The sequence below is a fragment of the Prionailurus bengalensis genome, chromosome D1, assembly GCF_016509475.1.
Source record: "Prionailurus bengalensis isolate Pbe53 chromosome D1, Fcat_Pben_1.1_paternal_pri, whole genome shotgun sequence".
Lineage (NCBI taxonomy): Eukaryota > Metazoa > Chordata > Mammalia > Carnivora > Felidae > Prionailurus > Prionailurus bengalensis.
The window spans coordinates 54,123,869-54,145,639 of record NC_057346.1 but is presented as its reverse complement, the minus strand read 5'-3'; the positions used below and the strand labels follow the sequence as shown (position 1 = coordinate 54,145,639).

Sequence of the window (21,771 nt, the reverse complement as noted above, 5' to 3'; positions counted from 1 at the left end):
AACCTTCTGGGGCTCCCTGTGCCCCACAGGAAAGTCTGGACCTCCCAAGACAGCATTCAGGGTCCTTCATGATCTGGATTCAGCACAGCCTCCACCTGTAGCCATAGTTAACGGTCATTCTCTGTGTTCCCTCCTTCTACACGGCCGCCTTCCCTCTCCCCAGGCCGATATGACTGCCCATCCCACAATTGGGTCCCCACAGCACTGGCTCTCCAGGAATACTGACCATGCCACCCATGTCACAGTCATGAGTGGCAGACCTTCTCCGCCCTTTAAAACCATGGCCTCCTGGAGGGCAGAGGCCGTGTCTTCCTTGCCTCTATCATTACCCCACAGTGCTCGACACACTTGTGCTCAAGAATTGCAGCAGCAAAGTAATCACAAATCATGGGTAACTGAGGTGGTCCCAGGATAGTCTGAGGATGGCAGACCGCAGAGGACATACCATGGGGACGTAGTTCTCTTCGCTATCTCCGGAGTCTGTGCTGGTGATGCTCTGGGTGGAGATGGGGCGGCAGTACTGGGAGGAGCTGGAGTTGAAGGTGTGACTGGGTAGGCAGAAGACAGAGTAAACTCAGGGGGACAGTTCTGTCTCCACCCTCGCAGCTCCACCCTCCATTATCACATTCGGATCTGATACAGAACGGGTACAATCACTCCCCCTCCACAGATGAGGAAACCCAGCCCTGAGAGACCAAGAGACTGCTCAGCTACCGCCAGTATCAGCATCGGGATGCAGCTCTCTGGACCCCACCCTTGCCCTGGCCAGCCCTCACAGCCCTGTTCCCAGGTCCCGCATCCACAAACAGATAACTCACACAGCCCTCGACCAAGACTTGGTGACAGGTGACTTGAAGGGGAGCTCATCGATGACAGTGTTGTTTCTCAGGTCAAGTGGTGTTGGCTTTGCTGGAGCAGGAACAGAAAGTCAAATGATCAGCCACACGATAATGCCACACATACACACGCTTACGTATAACACACAAGTATATTTATAAATACTTTCGTATTCCCACTTGTAAGCAGGGAAACTGAGGCTCAGCAGGTTCTATAATCTTTGCCTATGTTGACAGGCCCTGAAGCCATGTCTTCAGATCCCAAATGATATTTTCTCTGCACTGTAGCAATCATATTTTCAGAATCCAAAATGGGGACACTGGGTCTGACAACAGATTGTTCCTCCCAGATTTAATACTCATCCTGTATCCTCCAACAGCATCTCATACTTTATAAGGCACTTTTAGGTATGTTACCTGTGTCCCTCAGTGCTCTAGGAGGCAAGTATTCACATTTCTAAAGTGAGAAGGCTCAGAGATGCACAATGATTTGCTTCTAACCTCATGTTGGCAGGTGGCAGAACTGCAACCCGAATGTGTCCTGTCCTGCTCATGCCTGCACTCCTGCCCAGGCTACTCCAGTAGCTGGTCCCTAGACCACTGGAATGAATTTGAGTGTTTGTGTATGTGTGTGAGAGTTCGGGGGTTCAGAGACTAAACACTTCCTTGCAAGGAAAGTTCAGGATCCACCCGATCCCCAAATGAATGCAAATGAGTGAAAATGGTTCTTGGACACTGTCCAGACATGGGACAGGGGAAAGAGGAGACTTACCTTTCCGGTCAGGTTTGAGGTTGCGGTTGACAGGGGGTGGCTGGATCTCACTCCCTCGGCTGGGGCCCCGGTGCAGAGAAAGGGCTGTTGAGGGGTAGCCAAGCGCGTCAAAGTGATGGGGTCCTGGGCTCATGGGGATGTAGACACTCTGGGAATTATCACCTGCTCGCTCCATGGCCAGCAGGGTGGAGGAACCTGGATTCATGGGCACGTAGTTGTCCTCAGAATTGGCGCTATCTGATCGGCCTACAACTGTTTTCCCTGGCTAGAGGGAGAGTGGAAGAAATACAGCAGTAACTATCATGAAGAAACAAGAAGGGGTGAGAATTTGTATACAAGGCAAAAGGGAAGTGGTAACTGAGTTAGCTGCCTGGGAAGACCAAGTAGAAAGTGCAGTGGGAGGCAGAAAGAAATCAAGTCTGTGGGTCCCTTCTAGTTTCCATGATCCCTTGTGACCCACTTAAAATTTTCAATAAATCTTTCGAATAAGTACCCTTGGTGGCTGGGTCCACAAGGCTTTCTGGGTGTCTGACCAAGGCTGCGGGTGGCCCAGGCCACTGACCACACAGGTTTGGTCTAGAACCCTTATTCCACCTCAAGTCCAGACTCCCCATTAGCAGGTCAGAGTCTCAAGCCCTAGCAGGGCTAGGAGCATAAAGTAAAGCTTGGCCCTGGCTGGCGCGGTCTCGGCCAGGTGCGCTTCCCTAGTCCAGCTCTCGGTGTGACCGCCGTGTTGCACAATGCAAGAACCCTGGCTATAGCCTTTCTTCAACTCCTGCCCTGTCTGTCCACACATACAACTAAGTTGCTTCTGCTTTAGTTACCCAATGTCTGGTCTTTCCAATGGGCATGAGGCCAGGCCCTAGTCTGTCGGAGAGTCGTGGTCAGCCCTGTCCAGAGGCCAGCCCAGGATCCTGCACTCAAATCATAATTCTGCCACCATGACTGACCGAGCACTGCCCCTACCCGGAGTCTCACACCATAGGCCCTCCTCCAGGTGGGACCTCAGAGCCCAGGTCCTCTGCATTCTAGACCTGTCCTACTTATTGGCAGGGCTGGTAGTCTTGTAGTCTAGCACACTTCCACAACCAGACACCTGTATCTTACTTTCTAAAAACCCAGGGATCTGAACTGAGGCAAAGAACTAGGCAGGGTCCTATGAGGGAGATGCCACCACTCCCTTGTTCCATGGGGTGTGAACTTTAGCCCAGCTGGGCTGGCCTGAGGACCCCTGGCTGACCCCCACTCACCAGGAAAGAACGGACCGCATCACTCATGGACTCGGCAGACCGGCCTGCACTCTCTCCTCCTCGCTGGGGGTACTCGTAGGATTCACAGGAAGAAGCTACGAGACAGGAACGAAGATTCACACGCACTCCCAGCTGATCCATGTGCTGACACTTCCCCAAACCCTCACCAGTGTTGCTCAGGGTCTTACTCCAGAAGATACTACCCTCAACCCCAAGTGATAGGGTATTACTTCCATCATGTCATCCCTCAGTTCAAAAATTCCTCCCAGACTTCTAGATCTAGCTCCAGTGTTGGCACCAACAGAGGATCCTTTCTGAACTACTTCTTCCTACAGGTATGTGCCTCTCCTTTAACTCCTATATCACCGAATGCCTGTCCCACTCCCTCAGGTCATTACTCGTACAGATACTACAGGAATAAGGAAACTTGACTAATTTTTATGTGCTTTTATTTCCCCAACTAGATGTGAGCTCTCTGAAGGGTAGGGACATGTTTTATACACATATGTATCATTTCAATTCCAAAGCACAAGGTGATTGATTGAATAGTTGACAGACTGAAAGAGTACTGTGCCGAGACTCAGGACCCCGGGTCCAAGTTCCACTTCTGGCACTGATGGACTCTGCAACCCTGAATAAGTCTCTTAACTACCACAGGCCTCATGGGAAATGGGAGACTATGAGGCTTTGTCCCACCAAACTCTCAGGCTCACTATGTGGCTTCAGCAACAGGGTGGGTAAGAGCAGACTTTGCAAGCTATCCAGCAAGATGAAAATGAAAAATTAATATTACTGTAGTTTTTCATCAAACAGAGGTGGCTTATGCAGAGCTGGAACGTGCTCAGGGGGAGTCAGTGACAAGAAAATGTATATGCTTCAGAGAGACGTTCCGACTTTAACCAAAGAAATTCAAGTATGGCTTAGAAAATATTTAATAGCTCAAAATTTGTTTTAATAGTCTGTTAGCCCACATAGGTTTGGCTCCAGTTTGAAATGGTCCTCTAAATTTATTTGTTCAGTCTTTGGTTTTATATAAAAATGAATCAAATACTGTGATTTGGACTTTGAAACCCATAATAACTTATGCTGTGGTTAACCAAGAATGTTCCATCTCCTTCAGTACAATAGTAACTTCTCTCAGACAGAGTCGGCCACACTCCTGCACTGCAGAGTCTCCTACTAGCCTCCGGCACTGGGGCACCAGCTGGGAAGGGTCTGGGTACAAGACGCCTGAACCTGTCGGGGGCCTAGGTCTCCTCAGTATGGATGACCAAAGGCTAGCACGTTACTGAGAACTCCCACGCTCCCTCCCTTTCCCCAGGGTCGCAGTTGGGGTTTACACCAACCTCGGTGGAGCCGGCTGCTGTCCATTGCCGGGAGCGTATTGCGCCTGGGGATGGTGGCAGCGGCAGAGACGGATCTGCTGCTTTCACTGATTGGAGGTCTCTGCTGAGGACTGCCCCATCGAGGTGTTTCTGCCTGACTCGGCTTGGGGGGCCGGGGTGGGGGAGCTATGGCCGAATCCCCAGGAGTGGCCACTGCCATGGCATTGTGGTTCTTGTCCAGCGTGAATGTCCTAGGGATCTGGTAGGCTGAGAGTGGGGTGGCTGGAACGTCCATATTGTCCACCAGGAGGTCCCCAAACTCCCGACATAGAGTGTTGCTGGGTGTCTTGAAGGTGTATATGTCCTCATTATCGGTCTCCGAGCCTGTAAGGCTGCCCTTGGTGTGGCCGTGGGAGGCCAGGCTCCGGGGGAGGTCGTAGGTACTGTCTCTGAATTCTGTATTGTGCCGGCTTGGCTTGGGGAGGCTATAGAAGCCGTGGACTTGACCGCTGACCCCATTGACGCAGTGTCCATTGCCCTGGGCAAGTTTCTGTACAGCTGTGTCGCTCCTCATGAGAAACGAGGCCCTGGTGCCCTGAGAGAAGCTGGCACTCCTAAGAGAGAGAAAAAGGGAAGGGACGGGGCAGGTTAAAGGGGGCCAGGACTGTCTACCGGGGACACAAACTGGCTCGTTCAAAGCCCTGTGTGGCTGACTGGTGAGGCAAAACAGGCTGAGGAGGCAGGCTGATTTACTAGCTGTGTGACTTTGGGCAAGGCACTTTCTCTTTCTGAGCTTTAGTTAATATATCTACAAAAATGATGATTAAAAACATATTTTAGGGGCACCTGAGTGGCTCAGTCAATTAAGCTTCAGACTTCGGCTCAGGTCATGATCTTATGGTTTGTGAGTTTGAGCCCCACGTCGGGCTCACTGCTGTCAGCACAGAGCCTGCTTTGGATCCTCTGTCCCTGTCTCTCTCTCTCTGCCCCTCCCCTGCTCATGCATTCTCTTTCTCTCTCAAAAATAAATAAACATTAAGAAAAAAACATACTTTGAAGGCTGTTTAGAAATTCGACTCCGGTATGTCTAATATATAGATGTTCAATGGTGTTAGCATTTATCCCTCCCTCTACCCCCAGCCGGCTGTGATTAGCCAAGGTCGCTCTTACCCTTCAACCTTCTGGATAAATAAATACCACCGATTTGTTTGCTGCTGTAAGTACCACAGAATACATACATTTGTATACAAAAGCCGTGAGACAGTGGAAAGAAACCGTAAGTCGGTGTCACAAACTAGCAAACAAATCACTTATTTTATGTGAGTGTCCGTTTTCCAACGGTCAGCCTTTTGGAGGCTATAAGCTTCTTTAAGAATCTGATTAAAAGTTCTTGGCTCTTCTGGTTGGCTCAGTCGGTTGAGCTTCTGGTTGGCTCAAGTCGGTTCAGGTCATGATCCCAGGGTTTTGGGATTGAGGCTCATGTCAGACTCTACACTGAGCATGGAGCCTGCTTGAGATTCTCTCTTTATCTCTGCCCCTTTCCCTGGCTCACGCTCTAAAATAACGTAAAATAAAGTAAAGTAAATAATAACTAAAAAATGAAAGTTCTTTGCACTTCTTACTTGCATGAGGCAAATCTTGTATACATACAAATATGCACGTTACAGCTGGGGCAGGTGAGGAGCTATAGCCCTCTGAGGCCAATCCATGGAACTCTGCCTTATAGAAGCTCTTATAGCTCTTGGGGAGCTTGTTATTTATAGATGTGGCCACCAGATGGTGATAGAAAATAGGGCCCAGTAGTTTAGAAAGAGGAAGGCTCACAGGGCTAGTCTAGGCCAGGCTAGGCTCTTGTAAACCTGCATCCTTGACTACTTGGGGAGTTCCATTTCAGTCCCCAACCCTTTAGTGGCCCTCCTCTCTAGGCCTCAGGGTTCTTTCTCCTTTCCTATTCCATTTCACACAAATAACCAAGCCAAGGGCCATGGGCCTAGATGACTGAACAACTAGCCTTTAGATAATGGAGGGCTTGGAATAAAGGACGGGGGGCAATGGTAGATATAAGGTTGGATGCCCCCACTGGCACTGGGATCTGTTCATTTAATAAACATTTACTGATGTCCTATTTTCCATCTGGGCTGGGAACAGTAGATACACAGATGCCTCCTGTCCTGGGGGACATAGTGGTAGAGGAGGTGACATACATACAAACTCATTACCATCACGTGGGTGAGCATTCGGCTTTTGGCAGATTTATACTAACCCTCCCTGGCAGTGGTGGTAGAGAATGTCAGGGGAAGCTTCTTTAAAGATCTTACCTTTGAGTGAGTCTCGAAATAGGCCAGGCAAAAAGCAAGAGAAGGAAAAAGGTGTTCTAGTTAGATGCATAAAGAAGTAGAACACAACCTAGCAAGGTATAGGAACTGCAAGTTGCTCAGGCTGGAACAAGTGTTAGGAGGTAGGGCTGAGCGGTGACATGGAGGGCCCAGGCTGGGGCTGCTGGGAACAGGGGAGCCCCTGGAGGATTTTAAGGTGGGGTGGGGGGTGGGGAGCATATCACACATATCCTGCAGTAACCCTAAAACATTGTTCAATGTTTCACATAATTTTATTCCAACCTTCACCTTATTCAAGAATGAACTCATCATCTTCTTCCTGTCTGAACAGTCTTAGGAATGCACCACTCACTCAAGCCAGGAACCCAGGAGTTACCCACATTATAATTTCTCACTCGATAACCCTATCAGGTCCTACCGAATCCACCCCAGTTCCGGTCCTCCTGGCTTTTCTTCTGCATAAATGAAAGGGCTAGTAACACATCTATCTCCCTACAGTCTGCCGGGACCTCTCTGATCCTCCCTACATCCTACAGACATTTACTTTCCTGGCGTCCCAGCTTACACATTTTCAACACTGTCCCACTGCCTTCAGGACTAAGCCATATTCCAGATCTAATTTACGTCTCTAGTCTCTCCTCCCTGTTTCCCCTCCAAATCTGGAACCACTCAGCTAACTCCCCTTGTTCCTAGTGTGCCCCACGCAGCCAAGCTTCTGGGCTTGTTGTGTTGTTCGTGCGGTCTGAAAGGCTTCCCGCTGTAATCTGGCGAGCTCCATTTATCCCTTAAACTCAGCTCAAATGACACACGTTTTAAAGCTGTTTCTGACCATCCTCTACCTCCAAACATAATCAATCACTTGCTCAACTCTGTTCTTGGAGCAGGTAGCAATTATTATCTGGGTCAGTTACCACTGTACTTGTCCTCTCCACCAGACAGAGATATTTCCTCCAGGAAAGAAACTGTGTCTTAATATTCTTCCTTCCTCGGTCCCTGGATTAGCGCTGTCACAAGGGGAATGATGCATAAATGATTGCTGAATGGACAAGTCAATGAACATATAAGTAAACGAATGAATAAACAAAAGTGTTAGCGCTGCTGGCCCATCTCCTCACCTTGGCCACGCTCTGGATCAGCAGACTGAAAACCTTCCCCTTCAGGACCCACTAGATTATGTCCCAACGTCCTGCTGTCCCATCCTTCTCCTCTTCAGTTACTAAGCTCCTCACTTGTCCCTAAACGTGTCCCATGTGGTCTATGCTCCAGCCCTGCACTTGCATTATTTACCTTTCTCTGGAAAGCTTCCTTGATGCATTAGAATTTTACACAAAGTATAAAAAAAAAAAAAAGTGCTTTTGCTCCACAAAGGTGTGACAGGCCTTCTAATTCTCCTCTTCACTTTAATTACTCCTTCCCCTTTGTTCCCAGCACACACTGTACTTCTACTAGAGCACTCACTCGCCTCCTGTGAAAGCCGTTCGAGGCCGGGTCTCACCGCTTCCACCTGCCCCTGCGCCCTGGCACAGTGCCTGGCATGTGGCGGATCATGCCAATGCGTGGGGAGGGGGCGGTCATTACTTCAAGAGTGAAGTGAAAGGAGTTACATAAGGGGAACAAAATTGCCGGAAGCTGCGTGCTAGGACAGCAGAACTGGGTCTGCACCGGCCTGGGTACTCTGCTCAGAGTGATGCCACAGCCTGTCCCCTCTGTCCCCTGCACAGAGCAGGAGGGCACTTCTGAGCACTCGTCCTTTACTAGGCTCGTGTCAACCTACCCCAAGGCCTATGTCACTGTGGGGTCCTGAGCTGCTTTCCTGGGATGAGCACCTGGAAGCGGTGGGTTTTGAGAGAGGCTTCTCTTGCAGGGCTGTGGGCCGATGGAGGCCTCATAAAAGGAACATCCTCACAGTTCTGACAGACAACTATGACCCTCACATATCACACAAGAGAAACAGTAAAAGGCCGAGTTGTGCAGGGAGGTGATGGATGCATAGGGGAGCAGAGACAAGTTTGAGAAAACATACTCCCTCAAGCCCGCGCTCAGTGCCTCTCACTCCCGTTCCTGCGGCTGTTGGTGGGTGTCGCTATCATCACATCACTTCTTGCTCGTGCTCTGGTCTTAATACCTACCCCAAACCTCCCCTTATCGTTTATCAACAGTTTCCTAGTTTTCCTCAGCACTTTATTTTGCAATAGTTCTTTGGCATTTTTCCATATAATTTTATGTACGGCACAACACCATGATTTCACCCTTCTAGACTCCAAGTACCTTAACAATGAAGAGCCCAGTTTGATTTTTAATGGGTATGTTCCCATTTAAGGAAAGCTAATACACAAATGATTGTAAGCAAAATAACCACCATTTAGTTCTGTAACTGTCACTCTTAAGAGGTCATGTGGACCATCCTTCTGCATTTACCCGTCCCACATGGGATGTGTGGATCCTTCCAATGAGGGAAGAAAACTCAGAAAACACTGTTTCACAATCTCCAAGAAGTGAGGTGATCTTTGTATCTCAAACCCTTCTGGCTGCATGTTTGAGCCCGCCTTCTCATTGTGGTTACAGAGCAAACTTATATATATAAAACTAAATGAAACTAAAAGTTGTATGTTCTCTGCCTTTAGTCAGTCAAAGCCACCCTCAGGTGAATGAGTCAGAGAAGTCTTAGAAATGATTAACCAAAGGTAAGGTCTTTGGTCAGTGACATTTCTGATTTCACTTTTTTTTTTTTTTTTTTTTTTTTTTTACTTTTTATTTTAGAGCACACGAATGGGAGAGAGGGGCAGAGGAAGAGAGAGAGAATCTTAAGAAGCAGGCTACCCACTCAATGCAGAGCCTGACACAGGGCTCGATCCCACAACCCTGGGAATTGTGATCTGAGCCAAAATCAAGAGTCAGATGCTCAACCCACTGAGCCACCCAGGCGCCCCTCTGATTTTATTTTTAATCTACCACATTTCTGCAGAATATTGCTGTAGGGTCAGTAACGCTTTCATTCTAGAATCTCATCACTTGAAATTTCTCTTCCCCCCACCCTTGAGTTACAGCTTTCTAAGGCATGTGACTCACCGCAATGTATCTCCCGCTACAGGTTGAACAGACTGCTTGAAATAGGAAGACAGCAAAGGTCTAGAATCTGAAATGAGGCCTTTAAAAGGCTGGAGGGCAAAAATAAATCCAGGGACACTAATTGGTCTTCAAAGACTGAAAGGACTCTGCTTTTCTTGATGGTGTCTGTTTAAAACTCCTTCCTTGGCAATAGTTACTACTTTTGAGGAGTTAGTTATTTTTGTTCAGTGCAAGAGCTAGATTTTAGGAACAAAGTCATTTTGGCCAGAATGCATATCCAGTACTTGAAGGAAGACGAGTGGGTAAAACTGAAGTAAAAGTCCTGATAAATAATTCATAGTTTTATCTTTTAGGGTTCTTAAGTTACTGTAAAACATGTGGAGTTCCCCCATAAATGAAAAAAGGAATAGATTGGTGGCTGGTTATTAGCCTCAGTAAATACTGTTTCACTATAATAATCTCAACAGACATATTTATATCTATGCTAGGCAGAGATGAACGAGCTGGTTCTCTCTTACAAGTCCCTGCTTAGAAGTAACCCTGTGAGGTTATTTTGGAGATGAAGTGAGGTAACTAATGGGACGGTGGTTTGTAAACTGTAAAGCATTGTTTCTTTTGTCCAGAACACCTAATATGTAATGTGAATGTCAGAAATAGTACATCCACATACTTGTCGATACTTGGTATTGTCAGTCTTTTTCATTTTACCCATTCCAGTGGAAATGAAGCAAAATTGCTCGGAGGTTTTAATTCACATTTCCCTGGTGATCCAGCATCCTTCCACTTGCCATTTCTATATCTTTTTCTATGTGAAGTGTCTATTCAAATCTTTTGCCCATTAAAAAAAAAAAATGGGTTGGGGCGCCTGGGTGGCGCAGTCGGTTAAGCGTCCGACTTCAGCCAGGTCACGATCTCGCGGTCCGGGAGTTCGAGCCCCGCGTCAGGCTCTGGGCTGATGGCTCAGAGCCTGGAGCCTGTTTCCGATTCTGTGTCTCCCTCTCTCTCTGCCCCTCCCCCGTTCATGCTCTGTCTCTCTCTGTCCCAAAAATAAATAAACGTTGAAAAAAAGAATTTTAAAGTCAACATGAAAATTAAAAAAAAATGGGTTGTTGTAAGTTGTAATAGTTCTTTATATTTTCTAGAAATAAATCCTGTGTCAGATATATTTGTTTCAAATATTTTCTCATGTTTTGTGAATTGACATTTTGTTTTTTAATGGAGTTTTCTGAACAGCAAAAGTTTTAATTGTGATTACACTACTTTATTAATTTATTTTCTTGTATGATTCTTGCCTTTTGTGGTCTATTATAAAAATCTCTGCTTGCCTCAAGATCACAAAGATGTTTTCATGCAGAAATTTCACAGTATCAGATTTTACATTTAGGTCTCTGACACATTTAACTTTTGAGTAGTGTGATATCAATAATTTTTTTAAAAATTCCTATAAGGATATCCAGCTGTGCCAGCACCACTGTTTGAAGAGACTTTCATTTTCCTGGGGTACCTGGGTGGCTCAGTCAGTTAAGCATTTGACTTTTGATTTCAGCTCAGGTCATGGTCTGACGGTTGTGAGATCGAGTCCTGTGTTGGGCTCAGCACGGGGTGTGGAGCCTGCTTGGGATTCTCTCTCTGTCCCTCCTCCACTCATGCATGCACTCTCTCAGAATAAATAAATAATTTTTTCTGTAAAAGACAAAAGACTTTTCATTTCTCTATTGGCATTTTTGTCAACACAGGCTACCTGTGTGCACACAGACTTCACGATTCTGTTCTAGAGAGCTTTGTGTGTTTATCTTTGCATCAATACAACACCGTCTTGATGAACATTTGTTTGATGTAAGTCTTGAAGTTAGGGACTATAAGTCCTCTAATTTTGTTGCTGTTCTTTTAAAAATCATGGTTATTCTAAATTGTTTGTATTTTCATATGAATTTTAAACTTAGCTTAATAATCTATGAAAAATCTTACTGGGATTTTTACTTGGACTGCAGTGGAATTATAGATCAATTTGGGAAGATTTGCCATTTTAATAATATTGGGTCTTCCAATTCATAACTACAGTCTATCACTCTCTGTATTTAGGTCTCTAATATCCCACAACAGTGTGTGACAATGATTTCAGTGAAGAGGTCCTGCGTGTCTTTTTTATTCCTAAGTAGTCCATGTTTTTTGGCATCATTATAGAGAATTTTTTTAAGTTCGTTTTCCAGTTTTTGCTAGTGCTAGTATGTAAAAATTAGCTTTTATATAATAATCCTTTATCCTGTGACCCTGCTAAATTCACTATTCATTCTAGTAGTTTTTTTTTTTTTAATTTTTTTTTTCAACGTTTATTAATTTTTGGGACAGAGAGAGACAGAGCATGAACGGGGGAGGGGCAGAGAGAGAGGGAGACACAGAATCGGAAACAGGCTCCAGGCTCTGAGCCATCAGCCCAGAGCCTGACGCGGGGCTCGAACTCCCGGACCGCGAGATCGTGACCTGGCTGAAGTCGGACGCTCAACCCACTGCGCCACCCAGGTGCCCTCTAGTAGTTTTTTTTAGATTCTTTACAATTTTTATATAAACAATCAAGTCACCTATAGAGACTTACATCTTCCTTTTTTTAAAATTTTTAATTTTTTTTTAAATTTACATCTAAGTTTGCTAGCATATAGTTCAACAATGATTTCAGGAGCAGATTCCTTAACGTCCCTTACCCATTTAGCCCATCCCCCCTCCCACAACTCCTCCAGTAACCCTCTGTTTTTTCTCCATATTTAAGAGTCTTTTATGTTTTGTTCCCCTCCCTGTTTTTATATTATTTTTGCTTCCTTTCCCTTGTGTTCATCTGTTGTGTGTCTTAAAGTCCTCATATGAGTGAAGTCATACGATATTTGTCTTTCTCTAATTTCGCTTAGCATAATACCCTCTAGGTCCATCCACATAGTTGCAAATGGCAAGAATTCATTCTTTTTGAGTGCCGAGTAATATTCCATTATATATATGTATATATATGTATACATATATATACTATATGTATATATATGTATACATATATATACACACACACACATACACATACACACACACACACACACACACACATCTTATTTATCCATTCATCCATCAATGGACATTTGGGCTCTTTCCATACTTTGGCTATTGTTGATAGTGCTGCTATAAACATTGGGGTACATGTGCTGCTTCAAAACAGCATCCCTGTATACCTAGTAGTGTTAATTGCTGGGTCATAGGGTAGTTCTATTTTTAATTTTTGAGGAACCTCCATACTGTTTTCCAGAGTGGCTGCACCAGTTTGCATTCCCACCAGCAGTGCAAAAGAGATCCTCTTTCTCCGCATCCTTGCCAACATCTGTTGTTGCCTGAGTTGTTAATGTTAGCCATTCAGAGAGGTCTGAGGGTATCTCATTGTGGTTTTGATTTGTATTTCCCTGATACTGAGTGATGTTGACCATTTTTTCATGTGTCTGTTACCCATCTATCTGGATGTCTTGTTTGGAAAAGTGTGTATTCATGTCTTTTGCCCATTTCTTCACTGGATTATTTGGATTGTGGGTGTTGAGTTTGCTAAGTTCTTTATAGATTTTGGATACTAACCCTTCATCGGATATGCCATTTGCAAATATCTTCTCCCATTCTGTCGGTTGCCTTTTAGTTTTGCTATTGTTTCCTTTGCTGTGCAGAAGCTTTTTATTTTGATGAGGTCCCAATAGTTCGTTTTTGCTTTTGTTTCCCTTGCCTCTGGAGACGTGTTGAGTAAGAAGTTGCTGCAGCCAAGATCAAAGAGGTTTTTTCCTGCTTTCTCCTCGAGCATTTTGATGACTTCCTGTCTTACATTTAGGTCTTTCATCCATTTTGAGTTTATGTATGATGTAAGAAAGTGGTCCAGGTTCATTCTTCTGTATGTCGCTGTCCAGTTTTCCTAGCACCACTTGCTGAAGAGACTGTCCTTATTCCATTGGATATTCTTTTCTGCTTTGTCAAAGATTAGTTGGCCATACATTTGTGTGTCCATTTATGGGTTCTCTATTCTGTTCCATTGATCTGAGTGTCTGTTTTTGTGCCATAGATTTTTCTTTCTCATCTTTGTGCCTTTTATCCTGTTTGTCCCTTTATTGAACTGGCTAGATTCTCTAGCATAATGTTGAACAGAAGTGGTGAGAGCAGGCATTCTGTCCTTGTTTCCAGTATTATGAGAATATGCTTAAGATTTCTCTGTTAGGTATGATATTAGCTTTTGGTTATCCTCAGAAGTCTATTACTAATTTGAAGAAGTTCTCCTCTATTTATAGCTTCCTGAGAAAATTTTTTATGGAGAAGCATTGAGTTCTGTCAAATGCTTTCTCTGCGTTTACTAAGCTGATGATTATATTATTTTGTTCCTTATTCTCCTGATGTAATGAATTACACTGGTTGGTTTCTTTTTTTTTTTTTAATTTTTATTTTTTTAACGTTTATTTATTTTTGAGACAGAGAGAGACAGAGCATGAACGGGGGAGGGGCAGAGAGAGGGAGACACAGAATTGGAAGCAGGCTCCAGGCTCTGAGCCATCAGCCCAGAGCCCGATGCAGGGCTGGAACTCACAGACCGCGAGATCATGGCCTGAGCTGAAGTCGGACGCTTAACCGACTGAGCCACCCAGGTGCCCCAACTGGTTGGTTTCTTAATATCAATCCAACCTTGCATTCCTGGGATGAGCACTACTTTATCATGATGGCTTTTTTTTTTTTTTAATATTTCTTTTTGAGAGCGAGAGAGCATGTGAGCGCACGCACGCAGGGGTGGGGCAGACAGAGAGGGAGACATAGAATCTGAAGCAGGCTCCAGGCGATGAGCTGTCAGCACAGAGATGGATGCAGGGTTTGAACTCATGAACCACAAGATCATGACCTGAGCCGAAGCTGGGATGCTCAACTGACTGAGCCATCCAGGCGCCCCACTTTATCATGATGTCTTAACCCTAATGATGTATATACACACATATATTCCCTAATATATTTAAATTATTCCTAGCATGTGTGTGTGTGTGTATGTATCTGTATCCACAAGGAATAAAGACTTCCAATTTTCATTCTCATAATCTTTGTCAGGTTTGGGCTGGGCTTTCTAGGTATTTACCCAAAAGAAATGAAGCAAATGTGTACACCGTGATTTTTTAGTGGCGGTGTATGTACAAACACACCTTAATTTGTAATAGCTAAAAATGGAAACAATCCAAGTGCCCCTCAACACAGGAATGGATAAATGAATTGTGATATAAAGGTACACTGCGAAAATAAAATCAAAATGGATACAGGACCTGAATGTGAGACAGGAAACCATCAAAACCCTAGAGGAGAAAACAGGAAAAGACCTCTCTGACCTCAGCCGCAGCAATTTCTTACTTGACACACCCCCAAAGGCAAGGGAATTAAAAGCAAAAATGAACTATTGGGACCTCATGAAGATAAAAAGCTTCTGCACAGCAAAGGAAACAATCAACAAAACTAAAAGGCAACCAACGGAATGGGAAAAGATATTTGCAAATGACATATCAGACAAAGGGCTAGTATCCAAAATCTATAAAGAGCTCACCAAACTCCACACCCAAAAAACAAATAATCCAGTGAAGAAACAGGCAGAAAACATGAATAGACACTTCTCTAAAGAACACATCCAAATGGCCAACAGGCACACGAAAAGATGCTCAACGTCACTCCTCATCAGGGAAATACAAATCAAAACCACACTGAGATATCACCTCACGCCAGTCAGAGTGGCCAAAATGAATAAATCAGGAGACTATAGATGCTGGAGAGGATGTGGAGAAACGGAAACCCTCTTGCACTGTTGGTGGGAATGCAAACTGGTGCAGCCACTCTGGAAAACAGTGTGGAGGTTCCTCAGAAAATTAAAAATAGACCTACCCTATGACCCAGCAATAGCACTGCTAGGAATTTACCCAAGGGATACAGGAGTACTGATGCATAGGGGCACTTGTACCCCAATGTTTATAGCAGCACTTTCAGCAACAGCCAAATTATGGAAAGAGCCTAACTGTCCATCAACTGATGAATGGATAAAGAAATTGTGGTTTACATACACAATGGACTACTACGTGGCAATGAGAAAGAATGAAATATGCCCCTTTGTAGCAACGTGGATGGAACTGGAGAGTGTGATGCTAATTGAAATAAGTCATACAGAGAAAGACAGATACCATATGTTTTCACTCTTATGTGGATCCTGAGAAGCTTAAAAGAAACCCATGGGGGAGGGGAAGGAAAAAAAAAAGAGGTTAGAGTGGGAGAGAGCCAAAGCATAAGAGACTCTTAAAAACTGAGACTAAACTGAGGGTTGATGGCGGGTGGGAGGGAGGGGATGGTAGGTGATGGGTACTGAAGAGGGCATCTTTTGGGATGAGCACTGGGTATTGTATGGAAACCAATTTGACAATAAATTTCATATATTAAAAAAATAAAGGTACACCGAGTTACTACTTAGCAATAAAAAGGAACAACTAAAGATCCATGTAACAATATGGATAAATCTCAAAAGTATTACATTGATTGAAAGAAGCCAGGAAAAAAAGTAAATACTATAATGATTCTACTCAAGTAATCTTCTAGAAAATGAAAACTAATGTAGTGATAGAAATATTGTTGGTAGTTCCTGAGGAATGAGATAGAGGAAAGGATGGATTATAAAGGGGCATGAGGAAAGTTAATACATATTGACAGTGACTGTACTTCAATTACCCTCCAAAAATTATTGAAAATGAGTAGTATCAGTGATATTTGGGTCAGTATCAAGTGGTCTAACCTATGAAGAATAGAAGGAAAGCAGAGATGGAATTGGGCAAAAAAAAAACTTGAAGAAATATTGGTAATTTTGTTGCGCTGGATCAAAAATAGAAACAAATAGAATCAGAAAGTAAATGAAGCCTAAACAAAGAAAAACACACCTAGGAATATTGTAGTCAAACTGCTGAAAGCCAAAGAAAAAAGTCATAAAACTGTCAGAAGCCCAAATAGCCAAAACAATCTTCCAAACAAAGTGAAAGGTGAACAAAGTGAAAGGTCTCACACTTCCTGATTTCAAAACATATTATTATAAAGCTACAATAATTAAAAGTGTGGCACTGGCGTAAAGATAGATGTCTAGACCAATGGAATAGAATACAACCCTCATGTATATGATTTAATGATTTTTCAGCATAGATGCTTAGACCATTCAATGGGGGAATGGCCAGTCTTTTCTTTTTTTTTTTCTTCAGGTGTATGACATAGTTATTCAATACGTTTTTTTTAATATGAAATTTATTGTCAAATTGGTTTCCATACAACACCCAGTGCTCATCCCAACAGGTGCCCTCCTCAATGCCCATCACCCACTTTCCCCTCCCTCCCACCCCCCATCAACCCTCAGTTTAGTCTCAGTTTTTAAGAGTCTCTTATGCTTTGGCCCTCTCCCTAACTTTTTTGTTTTTTTCTTTCCCCTCCCCCATGGTCTTCCGTTAAGTTTCTCAGGATCCACATAAGAGTGAAAACATATGTTATCTGTCTTTCTCTGTATGACTTATTTCACTTAGCATCACACTCTCCAGTTCCATCCACGTTGCTACAAAGGGGCATATTTCATTCTTTCTCACTGCCAAGTAGTATTCCACTGTGTACATAAACCACATCTTCTTTATCCATACATCAGTTGATGGACAGTTAGGCTCTTTCCATAATTTGGCTATTGTTGAAAGTGCTGCTATAAACATTGGGGTACAAGTGCCCTATGCATCAGCACTCCTGTATCCCTTGGGTAAATTCCTAGCAGTGCTACTGCTGGGTCATAGAGTAGGTCTATTTTTAATTTTTTGAGGAACCTCCACACTGTTTTCCAGAGTGGCTGCACCAGTTTGCATTCCCACCAACAGTGCAAGAGGGTTTCCGTTTCTCCACATCCTCTCCAGCATCTATAGTCTCCTGATTTATTCATTTTGGCCACTCTGACTGGCGTGAGGTGATATCTCAGTGTGGTTTTGATTTGTATTTCCCTGATGAGGAGTGATGTTGAGCATCTTTTCATGTGCCTGCTGGCCATCTGGATGTCTTCTTTAGAGAAGTGTCTATTCATGTTCTTTGCCCATTTCTTCACTGGATTATTTATTTTTGGGGTGCGGAGAAAGCCATTTATGAAAAGCCCACAGCTAATAATCATCCTCAGTGGGCGAAAAACTGAGACCTTTCCCCCTGAGATCACGAACACGACAGGGATATCCACTCTCACCGCTGTTGTTTAACATAGTGTTGGAAGTGCTAGCATCAGCCATCAGACAACAAAAGGAAATCAAAGGCATCAAAATTGGCAAAGATGAAGTCAAGCTTTCACTTTTTGCAGATGACATGATGTTATACATGGAAAACCCAATAGACTCCACCAAAAGTCTGCTAGAACTGATACATAAATTCATCAAAGTTGCAGGATACAAAATCAGTGTACAGAAATCAGTTACATTCTTATACACTAATAATGAAGCAACAGAAAGACAAATAAAGAAACTTATCCCATTCACAATTGCACCAAGAAGCATAAAATACCTAGGGATAAATATAACCAAAGATATAAAAGATCTGTATGCTGAAAACTATAGCAAGCTTATGAAGGAAATTGAAGAAGATACAAAGAAATGGAAAAACATTCCATGCTCATGGATTGTAAGAATAAATATTGTCAAAATGTCAATATTACCCAAAGCAATATACACATTCAATGCAATCCCATTCAAAATTGCACAAGCATTCTTCTCGAAGCTAGAACAAGCAATCCTAAAATTTGTATGGAACCACAAAACACCCCAAATAGCCAAAGTAATTTTGAAGACGAAGACCAAAGCAGCAGGCATCACAATCCCAGACTTTAGTCTCTACTACAAAGCTGTAATCATCAAGACAGCGTGGTATTGGTACAAAAACAGACACATCAACCAAGGGAATAGAATAGAGACTCCAGAATAGGACCCACAAATGTATGGGCAACTAATCTTTGACAAAGCAGGAAAGAACATCCAATGGAAAAAAGACAATCTCTTTAACACATGGTGCTGGGAGAACTGGACAGCAACATGCAGAAGAATGAAACTAGACCACTTTCTTACACCATTCACAAAAATAAACTCAAAATGGATAAAGGACCTGAATGTGAGACAGGAAACCATCAAAACCCTAGAGGACAAAGCTGGAAAAAACCTGTCTGACCTCAGCTGCAGCAATTTCTCACTTGACACATCTCCAAAGGCAAGGGAATTAAAAGCAAAAATGAACTATTGGGACCTCATGAGGATAAAAAGCGTCTGCACTGCAAAGGAAACAATCAACAAAGGCAACCAACGGAATGGGAAAAGATATTTGCAAATGACATATCAGACAAAGGGATAGTATCCGAAATCTATAAAGAACTCACCAAACTCCACACCCGAAAAACAAATAATCCAGTGAAGTCTTTTCATCTAATGGTGCTGGGAAAATTGGATGTCTGTATGCAAAGAAATGAAGTTGGATCTTTACCTTAGATCATATGTAAAAAATTAACAAAAAAATGATCAAAGACCTAAACCTATAAACTCTGAGAAGAAAATGTAAGAGGAAAAGCTTCCTGACACTGGATTTGGCAACGATTTTTTTATATAGACACCAAAAGCACAGGCAACAAAAGTAAAAATAGATACATTGGACTACATCAAAGTATAAAACTTCTTGGCATCAAAGGACACAATCAACAGAGTGAAAGGTAATCTACAGAATGGGGGAAATATTTGTAAATCATATATTTGGTAAGGGGTTAATATCGAGAATATACAAAGAACTTCTACAACCCAATAACAACAACAAACCAACCAGATTAAAAACAAAATGGACAGAGGCCTACAAAGACATTTCTCCAAAGATATTCAAATAGCCACCAAGATATGAAAAGATGCTGAACATCACTAATCATTATGGAAGGGAAGTGCAAATAAAAACACAGTGAGATACCACCTCATAGACATTAGGATGGCTACTATCAAAAAACCCAGAAAATAACAAACATTGGCAAGGATATGGAGAAACTGTAACCCTTGTGTACTGTGGTAAAATGGTGCAGCCACTATGAAAAACAGTATGGCAGTTTCTCAAAAGATAGAAAATATAATCACCAGAGGACCCAGCAATTCTATGTCTGGGTGTACCCCAAAATAATTGAAAGCTGAGTCTTTGAAGAGTATTTGTACACCCATGTACAGAGCCCCATTATCCAAAACAGCCAAATGGTGGAAGCAATCAAGGTGTCTATTTAGGGGGAAATAAACAAAATGTGGCATATACAGGCAATGAAGTATTATTCAGCCATAAAGAGATGGTAATTCTGACATATGCTATAAAATGGATGAAATTTGAAGACATTATTCTAAGTGAAAAAAGCCACTTACAAAAAGACAAATACTATATGATTCCATTTATATGAGTTACCTAGAGAATTCAGCTTCATACAGACAGTAGAAAGAAGACTGTCAGGGAGTAGGGGAAAGGGGAAATGGGGAATTTTTAGTGGGTGGAGAGTTTCAGTTTTGCAAGATGAAAAGAGTTCTGGAGATTGGCTGTATAACAGTGTGGAAGAAAGTACTCTACATTACTGAACTGTACACTTAAAAATGGCTGAGATGGTAAATTTTATGTTATGTGTATTTCACAATTTTTTTTAAAAAGGAGAAAAAAAACATTCAGAGGAAGAAAGATACATAGCACATAGGATTCTATGAATAAAAATAACATCTGACCTCTCATCAGAAACAATGAATGGTAGAAGACTATAGAATGACACACTTTAAAATGCCAAAAGAAAATAACACTATCATTCCAGAATGTTATATCCAGCAAAAATAACTCAGAAATGAAGGTAAAATACAGATCTTTCCAGATAAATGAAAACTGGGAGAACATGTCAAAAGGGGACTTGTATGGTAAGAAATGGCAAAGGAAGCACTTTTGGCTGAAGAGTGAAAACCAGGTGAAAACCTCACCAGACAATGTTTAATACTTGCCTTCAACACTCACATATTTTAAGGAACTTAGGGGGAAAATTATGCAGATAACTCCTATTTCTGCTGCCCTTCCTTCATTCCTGAAGATTTAGTTTCCTTTTGGTACTATTTTGGTTCAGCCTGAAGAACTTCCTTATCACTTCTTTAAATCTGATCTCTTGGAAACGCTCTTATTTTTCTTTCCTCTGAGAATCTCTTGATTTTGTTTTCATTCCTAAAGAATAATTTTGCAGGATATAAACGTGGGGGCTCATAGTTTTTTTCTTTCCCTTAATTTCAAATGCATTTTCCTTCATCACATGGAATAGCGTTATAATACAGGCTTTTAAATTTGTGTCTGATAATTCCAACATCTGGGTTATGTTGGAGTTGGCATCAGTGCTTTCCCTTGAGAACCAGTTACACATTGCCGGTTCTCTGTATGCTGAGAAATTTTGGATTATATACTTAATGTTGTGATATTATGCTGTGTGGACTCTGGGTTCTGTTATAATCCTCCGGAGAACGTGGAGGTTTTTGTTTTGCAGGCAACCTACGTGGTTAGATTCAGGCTGCCAAGTTCTGTGTCTCCTTCTGTGTGTCAGAGTGCAAATCTCAGTGTAGTTCTCAAAACCTCTGCTGTGCTGGTGTGGTCTGTCCAACATCCATGCAGCTCACAGTGAGCCTGAGACTTGTGTGGTTTCACACCCAGAATTAGGAAATCTCTTCTCCAACTGTCTTCACTCTGGGTACTCTACTCCTTTCCAGCCCCCAAAGGGCTCCTTTTCTGGTTCCTCTACCAAGAAATATGGGGTTTCCATTAGAGTTTCAGCTGTGCGCTCCGCTGTGCTGCTGGGCGAGCAGGCCCGCCTTCAGGGAAATTCCATGAGATACAGAAATACGTCTCTGTGTAGCTGCAGCTCCAAATTTTTCTCCCCTTTATAATTTGCCTCATTTTATTTTTCTAGACTCAAAACAATGACAGGGTAATTGTATTTTGTCCACAGTGTTCAGTTGTGACCAGTGGGAGGGAGTGTTTCTGCCACCACACAGGAACTGGAACCTCTCAGTTATTTTCCAGAGTTTCTAGCTCTCTCCTGAATCTCACCATCTCTTCACTCAGGATCCAGTCCCTCCTCCCCTACCCCCA

At 43.1% G+C, this 21,771-nt stretch overlaps 1 protein-coding gene across 3 annotated transcripts in view; it reads right to left on the bottom strand.

Moving 5' to 3' along the window:
* Positions 1 to 21,771, bottom strand: part of GAB2 (GRB2 associated binding protein 2) — a 190,735-nt gene that overhangs the window by 5,494 nt on the left and 163,470 nt on the right. For 2 of the 3 annotated variants that reach the window (XM_043580125.1, XM_043580127.1), the window contains 6 exons: positions 6,502 to 6,513; positions 4,205 to 4,797; positions 2,859 to 2,953; positions 1,609 to 1,873; positions 819 to 909; positions 446 to 548 (listed from right to left, as the gene is read on the bottom strand). In XM_043580125.1, coding sequence (XP_043436060.1) covers positions 446 to 548; positions 819 to 909; positions 1,609 to 1,873; positions 2,859 to 2,953; positions 4,205 to 4,797; positions 6,502 to 6,513 — 1,159 coding nt within the window. The remainder of the gene's footprint in view (positions 1 to 445; positions 549 to 818; positions 910 to 1,608; positions 1,874 to 2,858; positions 2,954 to 4,204; positions 4,798 to 6,501; positions 6,514 to 21,771) is intronic. The other variant, XM_043580126.1, reaches the window with a different exon arrangement.